Below are 22,011 nucleotides of genomic sequence, written 5' to 3' on the forward strand. Positions count from 1 at the left end.
CAGCCCTAGTTTCACAATTTATTTAAAAGGTTGAGATTCGAGTAGATGTATACACACGTCTACGGTAAAGGATAACCAGTACTACATGTCGTATTAGAAGTAACCTTGCATTGTCCTACATTTATTTTGACAAATGTAGGTTGTGGCTGTGTTAGCGAGCCAACTTGTAACTGTATATGGCTAAAGTCTCTTAATGTATCTGATAAGGACATTTTTATTCATGACATGTAATTAATTGTACAGCCATTACAATTTCTAATTATAACTTTAAAATGTTACCACCCTCGCCCAGTCCCTTATTATTAACTGTAATAGCAGTACTACTATTATTTCTAATGCCAACGTGTCGTAGTGTTTCGTACGCTCATTTTAACCTTAACAATTGTCTTTCCTATGGACCCTAAACGCATCACGATAGTTGCTACGGCCCCTTTAAATCCAATCTCCCGCGTTCCAAGTTAAGCGGAAATAGAAATCCTTCTTTTCTCTATTTAAGCGCGCCAACAAAGGCTGTCCTATAGGGTCTGTCTGTACTTTATTCGCGGAATAACAGACCGTTGTTTATTGTCCTTTTCCGGCGTCTTTACTGCCTTTCTGAAGATATGCCAGAGGAAACGTCCGTCGCGTCGAGCTCTGAGAGGTAAGAGTCGTTTGTCATTTTTCACTCAGGTCCACAATAACGTATGCAGGGAAAACACAGCTTGCTAGCCCTTAGCTGAATTACGCGGAGAACGTAGGCAAACCTTGATGATAGGTGTTGGATATAAGCTATTTTAATGATATCTCCAGAAAGTGATACTCTACAAAAAAAACAACTGCGTGCTTAGCAGTACTTCACGGCAGCTGCACACGTTGATAACATAACTCTGCCCTCATACTGTTAAGCTAGTTGGCTAACAACTGCACGATGCTAACAGCAATGAGGCGTAGCTATCTTCGGGCATTTACTGAGTAGTGAAAGTTTGGAGCGTGGACTCTGTACTTCAGAATCAGGTAACTTGCATAAGCATTGACTGAACTTAAGTTTAAACTATTGCAGTGCAGAGGAGAAGCCATGCTCATCGACAGCTGCTGCAGCAGGCAGGTGAGTATCCAGTTTAATGGCAAATTGTTCCGCAACTGTTAGTCACTTAGTCTAGCAGTACTACTAGTCAGTCAGTATAACTAACGCGAGTTTTCTGTTCCTTTTGTAGCTCAGTTGAAGTTCTGGAGGAGGCAAAGAAACTGATTGGCACAGGGAAAAGGCATCTGGTGATGGGGGATGTTGTTTCTGCTGTCAATGTTTTCCAGGAGGCCTGTAGCATGCTGTGAGTAAGACTTGATGTGAAACACTAGTGCTGTCACTGTACAGTTAGAAATTGAAACTTGATTATGGATTTTTCTTTTCCCGCTGAAATGGATAGATTTCTGTAATATATTTGTCCAAATGGAGTAAAGTATTTTAATGTATTATTTCAAAGGATTAAATTTTACTTTAGCTTCATAACTACCTCACTACATTGGATTACAATTTTATTTAATAAAAAAACAAACAAAACAACAAATACATTTCTCCATCTAGGGCTGAAAAATATGGGGACACTGCAGATGAGTGTGGCGAGGCCTTCTTCCTTTGTGGGAAATCTCTGTTGGAACTTGCTAGGTTTGTCAAATTTCTTATCTTAAACATACTCCCTAAAAGCTGCACCTGTGAAAATAATACTTTAAAAAAAAATTATTTAAAACTTTTTTTTGTTGTTGTTGACACAGCATTATTTCAAAGGAATAATGTTTGCTTCTTAGCCTACAAGAACTGTTCATAGTGACAGCTTTTGGACACGAATTCTATTGGTTCCTTCATGAACTGCACCTATTTTTGACTTCAGCAATATTGTCTATGTTGGGTTGTTTTGTTTTTCATATAAATAGGATGGAGAACAGTGTCCTTGGCAATGCCCTGGAGGGAGTCCCAGAAGAATCAGAGGAAGAGGAGCAGCCCAGCAGCTCAAATGTTGAGAGTCCAGACAACCTTAATGGTCAGTATTTAGGTGCTGCAGATTTTTTTTTTAAGCGCACAGATAATTTTAGCATGTGTAGTAAGATTATATGTAATGAAAGATGGGACCTAAAACTGCCTTTGTTTACATTTAGTACTAGATTTCCAGTTACTGGGCTTTTTAAATTTTTTTAGACTTTATTTTACATATCAGTGTCTTACTACAATCCCTTCTGCCAGAAAAGCGCTCTGGCGAAATCGTCAGTAGAATCAGCTTGGTTATTTATAAATCATTATCTGAAAGATCAAGTTATATGTGCCACTCTGGTGCAGAAAAAACAAGAGATGAGCTGCGACAGCAGGTATATGACGCAATGGCAGAGAAGGAAAAGGCTGAGGATCCACATTCTCCTGTGACTGGGGATGAGAAGAGCTTATCTCAGGAAACTGAGATGGATGGAGTTTCTTCTGTGAAAAGTGTGTGGGAAGGATCACTTGGAAAAGAAACTGAGATTGAACAGAAGGCTGACAGTTCAGAAGAGCAGACTGGCAATGGGACTGGGGTGAAACCAGTGAGAGGATGTGATGAGGACAAAGAGGAAACGGAGGGTAGTAGAGCTTGAATCAAAGAGCACCTTCTGGTGTGTGGATGGGTGCACAGTTGATATTTAAACGGTCCACTTCAGCAGGTGTCGCAGTGGTGAAGGGTGGAAATGCAGGCACAAATCTGTGGTGCACGTTTCTGACTTTAATACATGAGGCGATGTTTAGAACTTGTATAATTTTGCTTCAACAGATGATGACGACGACGATGATGATGATGATGACGACGATGATGATGGAGAGAAAAATGGACAAGATAAGGCGAGTTCCTATAGAACTGTGCAATGAAGTAAATAATTTGCAAGCAGTGTAGCTACGTGTTTCTTTACTATGACATTATGATCACAAAGATCTTAATTCTTCTGGATTTTTAACTTAAGAATTGAAAAACATTTTCCTACAAATGCAGATATCAGGTGCCTGAAGTAGTTTGTACTGTAAATGTCTGCTGAATAGTGTTAGTGTGTTAGTGGCTATTGACCAACACAGCTCCCGCCCTCCTTTCAGGAAGAAGAGGAAGTTGGGAATTTGCAGTTGGCATGGGAAATGCTAGAAGTAGCTAAAGTCATCTACAAAAGGTATGGAATGATTTGGTTAAATGTGTATGAACATTTGCGCTTGCATGGTTAAATGGGTGGTTAGACTGCATTGACTGTTATGTGACAGCCTGAGGCCAGCTTACAATTTTAAAGCTACTTCTGCACAGAAAGGAAAGCACAGAGGATCAGCTAATGGCAGCCCAGGCATATCTGAAACTTGGAGAAGTCAGTGCTGAATCAGGTATGCTGCTGCTCCTGCAAGATGTAGACTTACTGCCCTTACAGTCTCCAATGCCCAAATCTCACTGCTTGTCACTCCCACCCATAGGTAACTATCCTCAGGCACTTGATGACTTCCAGGAGTGTCTTGCCCTGCAGCTGAAATACTTGCCTCCCCACATTCGTCTGTTGGCTGAGACCCACTACCATGTTGCTACTACGCTCTGCTATATGGATCAGTACAGCCAGGCCATCCAGCACTACAACAGCTCCATAAAGGTCATTGAGACCCGTTTGGGTAAGAATTTACTCCTCCCCTCAACTGAATATTTTATTTTTTGCACTTAATATATGAAATCCAAATAATGATTGTGATTTGTAGGTATGAATAGCACTGCATCTCTTTGGGAGAGGACACGACACCCACTGAACACCAAAACATAAACTGTCCCAGAAGGCTGTAATTGTGTTGTCTTCCATGTTGTGACTTTCTGATCTGGTTGTTGGTACAGCCATGCTGCAGGAGGTGATCGATGCAGCCGAAGGCGCAGATGGAGCAGCAGAGGAGAAAACTGAGCTGGATGAGCTAAAGCTGCTTTTGCCTGACATCCGGGAAAAAGTGGAGGATGCCAAGGAAAGCCAGAAAACAGCCAGTGCTGCCTCACAGGCCATCCAGCAGACACTAGTGGGTACACAGGATGGTGAAATTTGCACCTGGGTTTACTAGTTCAGTAGTCTTGAATTGTATTTGGCTCTCCTCTTTCAGGGTGGTGCATCAACTTCATCAGCATTCCTTTGTGAAAATGGCAGCACTTCATCGGCAGCTTTTGCAACAACCAGTCAGGTAAGGGTACTGTATGGTGCCACATGCTAAATAAAGCATTTTGCCACCTGTGTTACTTATTTGGTGGGATTCAAACTTGTGTATTCTAGGTTCCAGTTAAAACTGAGAGTTCCTCATCTTCCAAAGCGGTCTCTGACATCTCTCACCTCGTCAGGAAAAAGGTGAGGCTCTCTAATATGTCTCCCACCCCCCTTTGGCTTCTCAGTGAAGAGGAAAAATGGACTTTGCTTTTTCTCATGCCAATCATTTAATCTGTGAAGGAATAAACCTTCAGCGTGGAATTGTACTGGGTTCAATCAGTGCATTGAAGCTGTGGCATGTGCTGCTTGTCTTTGTTGTGAGGTCTGTCTTTGCTGGTTGCAGTTGTAAAATTCATTTTTAGATTTTTCTGCAGATCAGTGGCAAGCCTGTGTGGTGTGGCTCCTAACCAGAGCTGTGTGCGCATGTAGATGGGACTTTATGCTTGAAATTAAGCTTTGATTTGGTGTGGCTTGTGTGCATGGTTCATTAAGTTATTATTTTCCTAATGACTGGTAATGGATCACTTCAATTTCGGTTTGTGTACAGAAGCCTTCAGTCTTCTCTTCCTCCCTGTCCTGGTTTTGTTTCTGCACAGAGGAAACCAGAGGACGAGAGCCCAGTAAAGGACACTGATGCTAAACAAGCGAAACAGGAAGCCACAGTTAATGGCAGCGGTGACTCTAGTGCCAGCAACGGCAATGGAGTCCAGGAGGGGAAATCGCAGGAGGCGAGTGATAGGCTTATCTCTTACCTTCTGAAGCAGGATTGCCCTGTGATACTACTGCTGTAGCTGGCTGGTGGCCAGGAGTCCATACCTAAATGTGGTTTCTGGTGGAACAAGAAGACTCCTTAGTTTCATAAAGGTTAAAACTGGACGCATGCGAGAACTTGGAGTGGGTCCTTAATTGAGTTGTAGTGAAGGAGGTTTTCTCGGTCTTTGAATGATTTATCCACTTAAATTACACAGCATCAATCTTGCTGTAGCTGAAGGCAATTTTGAAAAAGTAAAATTCATGCTTTCTGTGAAAGTTTACCAAATGGAACAAGTGAATATCTGACAAACCTGCAGGTTTAAAATTCTTCACTCATTTGTCGCCTCTTATGTTAACATTCACTAATTGCAGTGTTTGGTTTGTTTTTGTTTGTTTTTTTCCTTCTAGTCTGCCACCCAGTCTGCATCTGTCGAGTCCCCGGCGTGACAGTCTTCACCTCTTTACTGAGCTCAGAAACCAGCACGTCATGCCTGTCCAGCCCCTATACACCTTTCAGCACTCTTGTTTCTGTAAATAAGATCCATTTTCATAGATTTGTCTGTCAAGTTTTTGTATACTTGTAGTAAAAATAAAGAATCTGCAGATGTAACTATGCAATATTGATTTCTTCAGTCCATTGATGTCACACCTGTAGTCCCTTCCAATTATTCACATCTATGCACTTATGAGCAGATGTCCAAAACAACTTTTGGACTGTATAAATTATGTAAAGAACCATTTTCACAGAATCTTTCACCACCCTACATATTATTGGAAGGCCTCCCTATGAGAGTAAAGTAAGAGACAGAAGTTGAATCAATGCAGATAAGAAGGGGTGCTTTCTGTATGGCCATGTCTTTCAGCTCCTGACTGGCCTGGTATGTTAGGTGAAGGACTGTGGCATCAAATTCAAACATGAAGAGCCATCCTAACCTATAAAAACTGCATATTTATATTTTGCCACTGCTGCAATTATTAGGCATTTCCACACTGCATGTCTCTGCTATTGACCAAATACACCAAATGTACTCCATGTTTTTGTTTTTGTTTTTTCACCTTAAGTTTATAAGGAGACAAATGATGAGTTGAAGTATTACTTGCTTCACCATGTACCTAAACAAAGAGTCTGCAACTTGAAACTGAGGACTGAACACTTAATGAATATATGCTACTGCTTTTTAGCTGGGCAATACTTATTGGCACAAACTGTGCACTGGCACCCTCTAGTGGCTGCTGTGGAGCTTTGAGGACAGACAGGAGTGTTTTATTAATGATTCCAAATTGGAGTGAAACTGTTCTTACGAGTAAAAGAAGATTAATTTGGGACATGTATAATCAGCACCCATTAATAGCAATCTGTGCCAGGTGCTGGATGCAGTTTCCTGAAATTTGAGTACCCCTGCAGGTGTGCAAGTCTTAACATTTTATCTTTACACATGAATTAAACTCAGGACGAGTTAGTTTTAATCATATTTCTTTTTAGATAAACACCAACGGCCCGATTGTTCTTGGCTCATCTGAAGCCTGCTGAAGTGCTCTACAGGTTATATTCAGTCATTAAAAAAATCTACAAGTCTCAGAGCATTACAAAAACAACAAATCATGATTTGTGATGGCTTATGATGGCAACATATAATATGCTCTTTGGGTACCAAACAGAGTTTATGAATTCTCGTCACAGAAAATCACCAGCAATAAAGTGAAGTTTAGTACTTAAAACTGTCCTGAATGACACATCTTTGTCTTTTGGATCTTTTAGAAATCTTAACTGAAACGGGTGTATAAATGGAGTTCTTTTTGCTGAAGCGGAGATAGAGGAGGTGGCATCCTGGGCTTGCGAGTTTCTTTCCTTTTTTTCCTTCTCTCGGTCTTGGCCTGCAAACTGGCAACCTGATGAAGCTTGACCCTTTAAATCAACACAAGCTCGGTCTCAGTCATTGGAGCTGTAGAACACACGGACACAAGGTGGCTGTAACTAAGCAAGATATGTATTTCTGTGACTAATTTCAGCAGCACTTTTATCACTCTAATCATGTCCCTGTAGCACTAAAATATCTTAACAGTGTGGCTCTTTGTCCAGTCCTGTAGTTTCAAAACATTCCCTCGAGTTGATATAATCATGCTAACACCTGGTACTTGGTAATTCCCTTCCAAAAACTGGCACATAACACTGCAGTAAATATTAAGGAAAGTGCATGTATTTTGCTCTGTACCTCAAAGAACTACCCAAGAACAGATTTTGCAGAATTGTATTGCAAAAACCGCTCCACCTCCATGGCAATGCTTTTTCTTTTTGGCTCACTGGATCCCGCAACCTAAACCAATATCTCAGTTATATTCTTTGTTGCCTCTATACACAACTCTAATTTATCCCTGTTTTTGGGGTGTTAGAACTAATCACAGGAAACAAATGTTGGACCAGAATCTGATCTCCATAAACTTCAAAGAGTAAATCACTTTTTAGAGTGGAAAAATCAAGCTGAGTAAACTTCATTGAGGCTTCACTGAGCACAGCTGTGTTGACAGAGGGTTACACAGTGATGAGCACTACATATTTTCTCTTCGTGATCACTCTGATTCTTAGTCTTCTTTCTGGCCATGGCGGTGGCAGCTGCTTGCTGGTGGTGGTTGATTTCTCTCCAGGCTTTGGGTGTTTGCCTGCAGATCAATCATCTGTACCACAGTGGCTGGATCTGACCTGCCTGCTGCGGGGCTCTGCAGCACAAACATGGTTTAACCTCATAAAAAGAAAGCTAATTCATATTCACACGTTTTGTTTTGTTTTTAAAGCAAGAGAAATGGAGGAAAATGGTTTCCACAGAAGAATTTTAGGTGTCATGATGCATGTTTTTATGCTGGAGGGTAATTGGTCGATTGGCAGATGCAGAGTCCTCTTGCACACTCAAAAAACAAAACAAGAACAAAAGCACTGTAACAGATCATTGAAATTAGACAATGCTGTGCCATTTATCAAAGGTTTCCCAGCCAGAATCCACCCTACTAAATTTAATTTAGACTACCACAGACACCACAATGAGGGACTACCCCCTAATGAAATACATAATTGATGCTTTGACTCATCCAGTAGCTAGAAAAAATATTCTAGCTACAAAGAATATGCCTCTTGTGTGAAAAATACAATATGAGCAGTGAGTTATGTTTGAATACCGTGAATATGTCCCTGCTCAGACTAACACATATCAAGTAAATTTTGTTACCAGCTGAAATGCTGTAGATTTCATCCCAGTCCATCACTTTGTGTTATCTATCACCTTATTAACATCTATATTATCTATCATTTATCATCAATGGGAAATAATTAAATACATTTAAATTTTTTGTTTTGTTTTTCTTTCAGTATTTTAAAGAAAAAACGATTAAATAAGTTGCTGGAAAGATACCCTGTTACCCCAAGTGCTGACAGTCAGGTGCTTGATTAGCACCACCTGTGAGCATCAACCCTGCTACAGCGATCAGTAGGTGAGTGCTCCAAGCATGTAACATTTGACTGATCTGGATAAGGTTCATGTCATAAACCAACTTCAAGCTGGTGTTCTGCAAAACCAAGTTGGAGTTGCGATCTGGAACCAACTTCACACAGCCAATCTCTGGTCCCATATGGAGCAACGTTATCTTCAGTGATGAGTCCACATTCTGTCTATGCTAGTTGGATGTTAGGGTCACAGTGTGGAGAAGACGCAGAGACTGCTATGCTGATTGCCGCAGCTTCTGGCGTGAGGCAGCTTTACTGTAAAAAACAAGGCTTGTCATCATTGGGGACTCTGCAACCAACGGCAATCCCATATCTCCACAACCTGGAACCAAATGCTGTTCTCCATGAGTGGGATTTATCAGAGACTACCGCCAGTTTTTGGGAGTGAGAGGACAGAGTGGCCAGTCTGCAGTTCTGCCCTCAACCCCTTTGAACCTTTGTGGGATCAGTTTGGATGTGCCGTTTTTGCCGCTCGATCTGATATCCTCGTGTTGGTGTTGTTCCCAGATCATCATGAAAATGTTGTTCCAGGATCAACATTGCAAGTGACCAATCAGAATGTTGTGACGTCATACTTTTGCGACTTCGGGAAAAACCGGCGTAAAACAAAAAACTGTACTTAAACTGCGAGAAACCGCCTCTGTCCGTCGATCAACGGACCCTGACCCTAACCCTAACCCTTTAATAAACAGTAAGCAGAATTGATATTGTCCTTGCAACATTGGAATTTCATAAATGCACGAATGGCTTGGCGCGCAAAAGAATAACGTCACAACAATGTGATTGGTCACTTGCAATGTTGAACCTGGAACAACATTTTCATGATGGTCTGGGGACAACACCAACACGAGGATATCAGATCATCCGTTTTTGCCAGAGCCACACTGGCTGACCTGGCGACAATTGCTGGTCGAAGAATGGGATGACACCAGTATGCGACTGAGCTGATGACCAGCATGAGGAGCAGGTGCCCGGTTGCTGTGGCTCTGTGTGGTTCTTCCACATGCTACTGAGGCCTGTGCTTGTTAACTAAATATATACAGTACTTCAATGGCCAATATCTCTATATTTCTTTAATGATACAATTTAATAAACAACACAACAAAGAATAAGCTGTCTGACATTGCCAGAGAGGATCTGGCACGTTTTTCATGGACGCAACCCCCATATTCAACTCTGCTGCTCAACCCACGTTACAAATGTGGCTCCATTTAAGGGGAAATAAACAGGCTTTCCAACAGCAAACGACTCATAGCCAATAAACATTGTTACAAGAAACAATCCATCAAACACAAATTTCCTTTCTTTTTGTGCTAATTTTAGTTTTAAATAGTTCTATAGTTTTTATAACTTTGATTTTCAGATCAATTTATTGACCTTGACAGAGAGGTCAGAGGTCAAATGTGACATGATACTTTAAATCTTTGCATGTTACTTTCTGTATGTTGATAATGTAACGATATAACCAGTCTCGAGCAACTTCTGGTATTTTATTCCTCCACACCATCTCTATACTGCTCCAACTGCTGGTTATGAGCACGTATCACGGCCAGTTGGCGCTCATGGACTGTCGCCATTTCCCTCATCTCCTTCAGTCGCTCACTGTGACCCAGCTGACGCTCGCTCGCCTAAGAACATGTTTAGAAACAGATGGATTTATGCACAGCATTAATTCTTCAGCATCTCTGAGCAGACTGATTAATCTCATTTGTCACCATCATTAAGATGCACTCATGTCTCGTGCCATCTTCATCCAAAGTGACCTTTTACTTGTCTGACACCAAAGGCCCATGGCTTCATTTTTAAAGAGCCTTAACAAACTATAAGAAACACCAGCACTGATAGTATCAACACATACTTCAAAGTGTGTGTGTATTAGCACGTTAAAAGGAAAAAAGGTGTGTAGTATTAGAAAGAGGAGTGCTGCAGGAAACCACTGCTCCTTTTTGACCACTTTGGCAGTTTTTCTTCAGTCAGCATCCTCGGTTTGTGCAACAGAGAGTGAGAGGAGGGAAATCGTTTTGTAATATAGTATAAAACTTCACGTACATATTAGCTTTACTCATTTACCCCAGTGTGAATTTGTCTGACTCCCATCAGAAGCAGCTCTCTCAGTGCGTCTTGATTGACATAATGATATTCCAGCATGAATATTTAATCAAAGCCCATAAAGCGCCTGCAGTGCTGGATAAAATGACACAATAAAAATGCTCTTATGCACACAAAATACTGCTGTGATGTCTTTTCCCCCTGATGGAGTCTGACGGATCATCCTTTGAATCTTTTTTCTTTTTTAAAAAAATCTCTTAGATGTTGATAGCTGATGGCATAATAGGTTTGCTTGGGCTGCAGTTCGGTCACCTGATTGGTGGGGTTTTGTGGAGCAGCACCATCTGTCTGACCGGACACTGGTTTGCCTTCTGCTCTCGATGACTTTGGCTCAGCATCAGCATTTCTTCACCTGTTGTTTTTCCTTTGCCGAACTCTCAGCTGCAGACACAAAGATACACAAGCAGCGTCTCCCACGGCATCAGTTTCTACCAATGACACCTAAAATCATTTTAATAGAGTGGTAAAAAGATCCAGCCTTAGACAAAACTCGCTGTTGTCATCCTTATCTTGAGTAGTGACATAGTTGATAAATATTCAGCTGTAGTGCTCAGTTTATCAGCTACGTCTGTAAAACTAATGCAGTCCAACCAGCCCTTCAGTGTCTTTGGAGCTTACACTGTTTGGCTTTGTAGTAAATCTAGAGATGCACCAACTCAGCTCTGAGGCTATAATTAGTGGTAGAGTTGCACAGTAGTGATGGGTCGTTCGCGAACGAAATGGCTCTTAGAGCCGGCTCTTTGACGTGAACGACGAGAGCCGGCTCCTTATCGCGAGCCGTGACGGCTCGTGGTTTTTTTTTTTTTCTCTCAGCCTCTGTCTCGCACTTTTTTCCGCTTCACTCTGCACGCGAGCCTTGTGCTTTACGCTGGGCAGAGGGGGGAGGGGCGGTAGTTACACTCAGTAGCACAAGAACAGAGCCAGAGAGAGAGAAAGAGAGCCAGGGACAACAACGTCACATTAGAAAGGTATAGTAATCATCCACAACTATTTTCGGTTGCAGATGATAAAGGATTCAGAAAGTGCGGATTCATGCGGGCCCATATGACAGAATGTGCATGTTCTTTTTGTTTTCATATTATAATTTATATTTAATTGTGTTTTGCAGTGTTTTGTGTTGTTTTCACTTTAAATTTGTAAAAGGAAACAGCTGAAAATTTAAATAGTTAAAAGTTGAAATGTGAATAGTTGATTTTTGTATTATATGATTTATTTATTACATTTTATGTGGCGTGAATAAATAAAAGTATATTTACAGTGGTCCCTAGAGACAAAGCACATACAAACTCCAAAACACGTAAAAACTCCAAAACACGTAAAAACACGTACAAACTCCGAAGCACGTAAAAACTCAAAACACTTACAAAAGACAACAGAAGTGCTCCAGGATGCTGGGCGCAGTGTTTAGCTTTTGTTATCTTGTGGCTACACAATCCAGCAAGTACCCAACGACCGGATTTGGTGTGTGATAGTAACAGGTAGATGAACTTTTTTTAAAATTATTTGAATATATTTGAGTGCCTGTGTATAAATACACAAACAATACACACATGCTTTCAATTGTGTAATTTAAGTGATCTAGTAGCTCTGCTTTGGAAGTTCAGTTCATGCTAGAAATGTGTTCTGGAGTTTGTACGTGTTTTCAGAATCAATCAGAATCAGAATACTTTATTGATCCCTGGGGGAAATTATTTTTTGTTACAGTGCTCCATTTTAAACCAACATTAAGACAAGACAGACAATACACTAAGAATAGTACAATATATACATATATATACATACATACATAAGTCACTCATAAATAAATAGTCGGAAAAGAAACGTGTAGTTGTAGCAGTAAACAGTGTGTTAAGTGGATGCGTTGTACAGGGAGATGGCCACAGGCAGGAAAGATTTCCTGTGTCGTTCAGTGGTGCTTTTCGGTAATCTCAGTCTCTCACTGAACGTGCTCCTGTGACTGACCAGCATGTCATGGAGAGGGTGGGAGGTGTTATCCAACATTGTCTTTATCTTGGACAGCATCCGCCTCTCCGACACCACCTTGAGGGTGTCCAGCTCCATCCCCACAACATTGCTGGCCTTACGGATTAGTTTATTAAGTCTGTTGGCATCTGCGACCCTCAGCCTGCTCCCCCAGCATGCAACAGCATAGAGGATTTTGTCTCTAGGGGCCACCGCATATATTTATATATAAACATATATAAATAAAACCACTTTTTTACGTTAGTAATTCCTTTTGTGCATAATTTTATATTATTGTGAATAATAAATTAATTAAAGCAACAAAACAACCTGAAGAGCCGGTTCGGAGCCGAAAGAGCCGGCTCTTTTTAGTGAGCCGAGCCGAAAGAGCCGGCTCTCTAAAAAGAGCCGGAAATCCCATCACTATTGCACAGGGATCCATTATTATCTCAGCTTTTACTAAATGCCAAATGAATGCATTTTAAAAAAAATATTAAACAGTAAATAATAACTATTTTATAGATTGCAGTAAATGGAATTTTCCTTCTTATCTGGTGTCCCAGAAGGTATTTTCAGTTTGACTTACTTACCTTGTTGACAGGCATACCTGCACAAAGTCAGGGCTCCTTGTCTGTTTTGGATCCACACTTTGTGCTTTGTCCTTTGTGTCAAAGATGCCCTACCTATCGTAAAAACCTCATAGTATATAGCACATCAATTCAATAGATCACTTCAATGAAGAACTTTGTTGTCAGACTCCAGGGTTACTAGTGGTTACTAGCGTATTTAAAAGTAGACTGGGTGGCAGAGGTTAAGCCATAAGACCCTCTCTACTTTTAAGATTAGGCTTAAAACTTTCCTTTTTTGATAAAGTTTAGAGTTAGGACTGGATCAAGCAACCCTGAACCCTCCCTTAGTTACGCTGCAATAGGCCTAGGCTGCTGGGGGCTTCCCATGTTGCACTGAGTATTTGTTCTTCACTCACCTCTTTTCACTCTCTGCTATTATTAAACTCTGGTTCTCTTCCAATTTTTTTCTTTTGTCCTATCTTCCTTCCTGCACCACAAACTTGTCGCAGCCGCTTCTGCCGGAGGATTTTTCCTGTCAAAAGGGAGTTTTTCCTTCCCACTGTTGCCAAGTGCTCGCTCATAGGGAGTCATCTGATTGCTGGGGTTTTCTCAGTATTATTGTGGGGTCTTTACCATATAAAGCAGTTCGAGATGACTGTTGTTGTGAACTGGTGCTCTATGGTAATATAAATAAACTGAGTTGCAGATTTTTATATTTGTTGGCACTTTAAACATCACATGATTGTGTTTTAAGGGTCTAGTGAATTGCTTTCAAATTAATTATTCATAAATAATGTCATTTTCTATTGTAGCTGAACGTGTAAAAGTACTTTTAGTTCAGCCTCGCTGTGTTTTCTCTTGTAGCCTATCCTTCACAAGAAATCTAGAGAGAAATAGCTACACTATAGGCTTGCATTTGAAACAAACCCCAAACTCTTCTTCTCTATCACTGTTGAACTAACACAATAACTGTTTTCTGTCCATTTGAATAATCATGACTTTTATTTTAATTGTCAGACTGGCTGCTGTTACGTCACCCTTGGAATCTGGCTCCATTGCATTAACAAAAAGGCCTTGACCTCCGCAACTAATTACTGTGCATAGATGTAACATTAATGACTTACCAGATAATGCATGATCTTGACTACATTAAAGTGTTCAGAAACGCCCTTAAGTATTCACCCAACTTATAATTTGTAAACTGCATTATAGTGCACTGCTTTACAAAAAAAAGAAAAAACAGAATAAAAGGTCTGGTTTTTAGTACACGACTCTACAAGGGCAGTTTCTATCAGGTCAGCTCCTTTGAGAGATTTTCACAGCTAATGTCTTCACAGAAACCCCTCTGAAAATGTTCAGCTTTAGAGGACAAACCTCTGTGTGCTTCGGCTCAGTCACATACCAGCTGCACACAAATTTTTTCCTCTTTCTATCTCAGCCAAACTCAGCTCAGTTTAAAATGTACTTCCGTCGGTGATCTTGTGTCAAGCAGAGTATTAATTTTAAAGTGCTTGAGTATGAGTTACCATCCTTCTACTTCCCTACATTTTAAGGAAGTATTGCACTTTTTACTCCACTCTTACATTTAGTGCTTATAAAATATATGTATTTTATAAAATTTAAACCACTTTACAGACTAGTCAAAAAAGAGTCAGTACCTTTATTGATTTGTTGACAATTGATCTGGTTTGAAAAGCAGTTAGTGTGATGGTGTTATCTTTGTAACTATTTTACCCACCAAATAATCAACATTTTATACATTTTAAAAAATGTTGCTCAAAATTCTGATAACTCATTAAAAATTCAGTAATACCTCTGGAGTAAAACCATTGTGCATGAGTCAGTGGGACTATTTTTATGCACTTCTTTAGCCTTTAATATTTAGGTGCACTTGCCTGGTCATACCTGCGTATGTAATGGAGTTTATTCATGCAGTACTTTTAGTTCTAATGACACACCGCTAGACTGACTGATCTGTCAAACAAGTAGTAAATGAACGAGTAGAAAGTAACACTTAGATACTATTTTATTTTCAGTCCAGTGGTGGGGTACTAACTGTGAACTCCTGACCTCAGTCTTAGCACTGCCTAACATGCAGATGACGTGTGAAATAAAAGCTTCTTCTCTTTAGCCTTCAGGATGGTGAACTCTGACCTCTGCTTTAGCCTTGTATCATTTATGAATGAATCAAGCACACAAATCATCATTTTCTTTAAAATGGGGGCATATTTACTTATTGCATTCCATTTTAAACAGAAAAAAAATCTACATGTAAATGTAGAGTTCTAATGTATACATTTGCAACCCTAGCCTTGACCTTTTGACCTTACCGGAAGTACTCCGGAAGTGACTAATCGCATCCGGTGAGAAAAAAAAGGAGGGGTGGTTCCTGGGGGGATGGTTGAGGGATAATTCTGATCAGAGAGGGAGGGGTATGGTTCCTGGGGGGAGGAAAAGTTCAGGGGGGTGACGCAGCAGATTTCTGATGAGTCAGTGGAGATCGGAGCGCATGCTGTATAGAGAGACAGAGCGGCAGTTAGTTTTTCACAGACAGACTCATAGTTTGAATTCTGTTCAAATGTTTCAGTATTATGACAATGATCTTGATAACCATTTTCTCGGTAAAGAGCTATTTCTTTTTTCCTATAGCGGTTTTTATTTTGCTTTCTTATATCATCCTTATTACAAACGCAATAAAATATTACAAAAATTTGCATTTCCTGCGAAAATGCTGTGTGGATGCTGTAAAGCTGAAGCTGTGTGCTGAAACTAGCTGAAAAAGCTGAAAAGTTGCAGAAATTGTAAAAACTTTGCCGAAATACTTAGAAGAAATACAATAACATAGCAGAACTTCTCAGAAATATTGTAACATAGCAGAGATAACTTCTCAGAAATACAAGAAGTTAGGGGAAAAGTATAAGATAACAGAAATAATATATTTAGCCAAAAATACTTAAACATTATAGAAATACTATGATTTAGAAAAATACTACACCATAGCAGAAATACTGAGATTTAGCAGAAATACTGTGATGTACCACAAACACTGTAATTTATATTATGTTTTTGCACAAATACGATAATCTAGCAGAAAGTCTATCATTTGGCACAAATACTCTGGTTTTGCTCAAATATAAAAACATAGCAGAAACACCATTATATAGCAGTAATGCTATATTTTAAAACAAACAAACAAATAAACACATAATTTAGTAGAAATACTATGATTTAACAGAATAGTAATAACTTAAGTGGAAATATTGGAAAAGTAAAATGACCAGCTGAAAAATGACCAACAATCTAAACTAATTGTTGTTCACTTGTGAAAAGAAAATAAAGAAATAAAAAGAAATTTAAAAAACAAAAACAAGAAAGAAAGAAAGAACAGTCAACAGATACACAGAATTGCAAATATGGACACATATGGAAACACACATGCACAGAGGGACACACACACACAGGATCTATGCCAGTCAACTAGTCTGAATATATTCAATTTGAATCCTACAATGAGATGCTACCAAAAACGGGTCTCTCTCTCTCTGTCACTCTCACACACACACAGCAGGAAGTGAACAGGGGCTGTTAATCCAGTTGTAAAGTCTGACGTCACTAGCAGTGTCTGGGCTCAAACTCCGCTGCAGGTCCATATATCAAACGATCACTATGGCAATACTGAGAGTTGAAAAACTGTCTAAAGTCTTTCATCTTTAATAAAATGATCAGCGTTCTGCTCTACCAGGTGTAACAATTGAGTTTAACATCCAGGCATCCATGAAAACGGAATTTATGACATTTAACGGAGTTAGAAGTTAGCAGGAAGTTAGCTTGCTAGCTTCTATCTAAATACAATATAGCATGTCCTGATTGCGGGTTTTGGAAACAAATTAAAACGTACAGCTCTGTTATCACTTCCAACATAAATGAAGACAGAAAACTAAACAGCAGTGATGTTTGTAGGGTTACTGAAGTTTGGCTAGCTGGTATATAATGATGTGCTACGTGACCGCTAGCGACACAGCTATGTTAGCATAATATAAACAAGCTAACTTTTTTTCCACTCGATAAAAGTTAACCTGGGTGTTCTCGGTGGTCAGGAACAAATGTAATCGCATGGCAGGATGCTGTAAAAGGACCAAACTTCAGCCAGGAGAACAACTCAGATAATCCATCCACAATACAAGGTTAGTAATTCATATACTGCTGCATGGGCTGGGCTGTAGTTACATCCTAAGGTTTTAGAAACTGAGCTTAAATAAATGATTAGCAGTAATAAAAGCCGAGGGAGGTCAACAGTGATCACTGACTGTTTTAGGAACTTTTTGAGATTAAATAGAAGAAAATACAAAACATTAAACATATTAACAACACAAAAGCCATATTAAACGCAGACTACTTTAGGCCCGGAAGTAGGATTCGTCACGTCATCACTGAACGATCGGATAGTGTTGGCAGCATGTTTCTAGGTCAGTCAAGAGAAGCGAAAACTGCCTCGACTTGCCCTCAAACAACGTCTTGTAACTCTGAATCTATATGGAGCATCGATATCATTATTTCACCGTAAGAGACAGCAGGCTTTGGTGAACTGTCATGGAAATTTTCAGGTCTCTGTTTAAATCCATCAAAAAGATATGACGAGAGAAAAAAGTGCCTCATTTCCAGAGTTTGAAATCTGAAGAAACCTGAGCAAGGGACAAATTTCCTACTCTCAAACAAACGTAATTCATGGCCAAACGGTAATAGTCTTATGTCTTAACTTTGCTTCGTTAAGGAGATATGACGATTTGAAAATGTGTCTCATTAGAGAAGCAGCTGTAGACTTTGTGTTGCTCTGAGATTTGATAAAAATCTGTAACTCCCACAACAATAAAAGCGACATTTTCTGAAAGCCAGCAAAAATACCTACATTTTGATGTATTTTCTGAAAAATCATAAAAATGTGACCAAAAACTTAAACATGGTTTAAATGAAATTGGTAATAGATATGAAAAAGCTGAATTACCCATAAATCAGTGCTGTAATTTGCACTAATAAACCAAACAATTGTTATAACTTTATTTTTCAATTTATATATGTATATATAAATACATAAACAAAAAACTGTACTTTAATCTTAATAACTGGACAGTACTCTGTTTTTGTAACTATACAGGCTATACAGGCTCTTGGTAAATGCATTAAGGAAATTAATGACTGGTTGTGCCACAGTTTTCTCCAGCTAAACAAAAACAAAACTGAAGTAATAGTCTTTGGTGCCAAAGAAAAACGATTACTTGTCACCAGAGAACTTAAATCTATACTAGAGATGGACCGATCCGATATTACGTATCGGTATCGGTCCGATACTGACCTAAATGACTGGATCATACTTTTCTTTCTTATTCTCATTTAAAATGTCTAGCTTTTAATAAATAATTATCTGACACACAAAGTTTTAATTTGATCTAAAATGAATAGTGTCAATTACTGTATATAGTGACTATTAAGTCTAATATATATACCCTAGTAAGCTATAGTACTTTTTCCTTTGGGAAGGTACCATCTGTGCAGTCTGCAATTTTGTTGAAGAAAGATGTTGTGTCACGGTCCTGGGTCGGGTCGACCCAGCATTTTGAGTTTCTTATGTTTTGGTTTATTTTTGCATTATGGATTGGTTATTCTCTGGTGATACTGTTTTGATTACAATTATATTCTGATTCTTTAGTTGATGACGATGATGATTATGTTTGGTTTAGGTTGCCTGTGCTTGGTCTTCTCTGCCCGTATGTCCCTCTGTTTGTCCATGACGTCATTATGCCTGTTTACGAGTCTGTCTCTGTCTGGCGTGTGCTTCCTGTCTTATTTTGTAGGTCTGTGTCCTTTGTCAGTGCGTTCAGCTTTGTGCTCTCCCTGTCTCGTCAGTGTAATCAACGTCAGCCGTGTCTCCCAGCTGTTTCCTCTTTGCTCCGTTCACCTCTTGTATTTAGTGTCTGTGTCTTCCCCTACTCGGTGTCGCGTCGTACCCTCAACTAGCTGTGTGTTCTGCTTCTATGTTCCTAGTGTTTGGTCTCCTGCTCCAGTTTAGTGTTTCTTTCCAGTGTTTCAGTCCTTGGTTCCTCTGTTCTGACTTTTGGTTTTCTTTTGGTGAGTTTAGTTTGTACGAGGTTTTTCCCAGCAATAAAGCTGCGCCTTAAGTTTCACTTCCGTGTCTGAGTTCTGCATTTTGGGTCCACCACTCCTGCTTGCCTGCCACACAGCGATTCATGACATGTTGAATCTATTTAATATTTCTTGAAAAATAATTGATTTCTGTGCATTTTTTTTCACACTGCATCAAATTAAGGTTGATTACGTCGATTAAGCATCATGAGGTGGCGCGTGAGGGGTGGTTCCCTATTTTTTATTTATTTATTTTTGTTGTTGCTGGGAGTTGGAACCCTATTAGTTAGGTTGCTTAATATTTACGCTAAGTACTCTTTAAAATACCAGAATAGGGAGGATGGTGTAGGTCTAAATTTATTAGATTGATCAGTATTGCTGAACTATGAAATATTTTTTTTGTATACAGGTATAACAGAATAGCTTTAGTGTAGTTGTTGTTTTAAACTTGAGTATGAACTTGCAGACTTGCAAAATGCAGCAAGATATTTTAAAAAACAGTTTTGTTGATTAAAAAACACTATATCGGATTCATATCGGTATCGGCAGATATCCAAATTTATGATATCGGTATCGGTATCGGACATAAAAAAGTGGTATCGTGCCATCTCTAATCTATACACCTAAAAACCTCCAACCAGGTGAGAAATTTGGGTGTAGTGATGGATGCAGACCTAAACTTAGAAAAACACAGACAATAACAAAATCAGCTTACTATCACCTCAAGAATATTTCAAGGATAAAAGATCTGATGTCTCAACAGGACCTGGAAAAACTAGTCCATGCATTCATCTTTAGTAGGCTTGATTACTGTAACAGCATCTTTACAGGTCTACCTAAAAAATCAGTCAGACAACTACAGCTCATTCAGAACTCTGCTGCTCGAGTCCTCACTAAGACCAAAAAAGTGGACCACATCAGTCCAGCTCTGAGGTCCTTACACTGGCTGCCTGTCCGTCAGAGGATAGACTTTAAAGTTCTGATGCTAGCCTATAAAGCTCTGAATGGTTTAGGACCAAAATACATCAATGACCTCCTGACCCAGTATGAACCTTCCAGATCCCTCAGGTCATCTGGATCCGGTCTTTTATCAGTTCCCAGAGTCAGAACCAGACACGGAGAAGCTGCATTCAGCTTTTATGCTCCTTATATCTGGAACAAACTCCCCGAAAGCCTCAGATCAGCTGAAACACTCAGTTTATTTAAATCCAGGTTGAAGACTCACCTGTTCTCAGCTGCATTTGAATAAAGCACCAAATCCACACTTTAAGCTTAAATTTCAAAACTTACATTTAACTACTGATTTTATCTACTGTTCTGATTTTATCTGTTTTGATTTTATCTACTGTTTTGTTTGTTTGTTTGTTTGTTTGTTAATTAGTTAGTTAGTTTATTTGCTTGTTTTAATCAATTTTAAATCATGCTTTTTATTTGTTTTTGTTTCTAATGTCTCTGTAAAGCACTTTGAATCACCTTGTTGTTGAATTGTGCTATACAAATAAACTTGCCTTGCCTTGCCTTGCCTTAATAATACAACAGCTTCTTGACATTTTTGTGTTTCTTTTTATCGCTGTATAACTGATTTTAATTGAAAGCCTGCGTGCGCTAGTACCGCTTGCCACGAGTTCCCAGAATCCTTTGCGGTTCTACCCGTGAATGACGTCACATTTTCAATCTCTATATAATATGCGTGTTAAATTTTATATTTGGGGTAAAATATCAAGTCTTTTCAAGTAAACCGGTTCAAGTCCAATTCAAGTCCCAAGTCATTGGTGTAAAAGTCCAAGTCAAGTCACAAGTCTTAGAACATTTTTTCAAGTCAAGTCTAAAGTCATAAAATTAATGACTCGAGTCTGACTCGAGTCCAAGTCATGTGACTCGAGTCCACACCTCTGGTTAGCACGGCCCCTCCCGAGAACCCTCAATGTCTACATGGATTTAAAATTGAATATATTAAATATATATATATATAACAGCTTCTCACCATTCTTTGTGTTTCTTTTTATCGCTGTGTGACTGTTTTCATGTGAAAGCCTATGTGCGCCACTTCCGGAGTACTTCCGGTAAGGTCAAAAGGTCAACCTTAAGGTCATCAATCAAATTTTGACACAAGGTGGGTATCTTCTTTTTTTCCCAGGTAACCCCAGATAGATGTATTAATATAAAATAAAACAGAACTTTGACCTTGCAGTGTTAATATGTGTGCACGCCACATTGGCAGGTGTAATTAAAAAAAAAATACATTTAATAAAGAAACAATATTGGACAATAAGTAGAATATATTTAAAGTGGTGACTGCAAAGTAAACGAAAGTGAATCAACTGGTGGTGAGGTGTGGAGCTTACCATGTGTGACTTGCCATCATAATAACACATATACACCTATACCAATTTCAAATTCCCAAACCTTTAAAAAGATCTGAGTTTTTCATAGAAGTAATGAACACCAGCATAGGATATATCGCAGTTTTGTTTTTTTAGCCCCAAAAGTTTTGGTGTTGAGTTAAAGTGAATAAAAATGACTCCTCAAACATCAAGTACTTTGCAGGGCTGCACATGCAGTCATCTGCCCAGCTACAATAACAACAACAACCTCCATAAAACAAAGAAGGGATGCTGTGGCTGCTGAAAGCTGAAATATTCAACACCCATCCACACCTCTGACAGAGAGAGAGAGGGCTGAGGACTTGAACTCCTTTTCTCTCTCCCACATCTCTCCTCCTGCTCTGCACCACATACTCACGCATGCCAGTGGGTTGCTAGGCAACTGTAAAATAAAGCAGTCAGC

The 22,011-nt window shown here is 39.4% G+C and overlaps 1 protein-coding gene across 1 annotated transcript; it reads left to right on the forward strand.

Moving 5' to 3' along the window:
• Positions 1-448: 448 nt before the first annotated feature.
• LOC113009547 (histone-binding protein N1/N2) lies at positions 449-5,563 on the forward strand. The gene is made up of 15 exons (XM_080291922.1): positions 449-640; positions 1,040-1,084; positions 1,194-1,307; positions 1,562-1,642; positions 1,909-2,015; positions 2,309-2,584; positions 2,772-2,857; positions 3,086-3,156; positions 3,285-3,358; positions 3,446-3,634; positions 3,849-4,021; positions 4,103-4,180; positions 4,270-4,341; positions 4,797-4,928; positions 5,362-5,563. The coding sequence occupies exons 1-15, from the start codon at positions 603-605 to the stop codon at positions 5,398-5,400; spliced, it is 1,575 nt and encodes a 524-aa protein (XP_080148048.1). The 5' UTR covers positions 449-602; the 3' UTR covers positions 5,401-5,563.
• Positions 5,564-22,011: the final 16,448 nt, after the last annotated feature.

Source organism: Astatotilapia calliptera, chromosome 17, assembly GCF_964374335.1.
Source record: "Astatotilapia calliptera chromosome 17, fAstCal68.1, whole genome shotgun sequence".
NCBI classification, from domain to species: domain Eukaryota; kingdom Metazoa; phylum Chordata; class Actinopteri; order Cichliformes; family Cichlidae; genus Astatotilapia; species Astatotilapia calliptera.

Excerpts from the sequence above, each read along its gene's own strand:
- LOC113009547 (XM_080291922.1), top strand. The coding sequence starts at position 603 with ATGCCAGAGGAAACGTCCGTCGCGTCGAGCTCTGAGAG. Across the intron at positions 4,022-4,102 it reads AGGCCATCCAGCAGACACTA|GGTGGTGCATCAACTTCATC; the intron begins GTGGGTACACAG and ends CTCCTCTTTCAG. Across the intron at positions 4,929-5,361 it reads AGGAGGGGAAATCGCAGGAG|TCTGCCACCCAGTCTGCATC; the intron begins GCGAGTGATAGG and ends TTTTCCTTCTAG.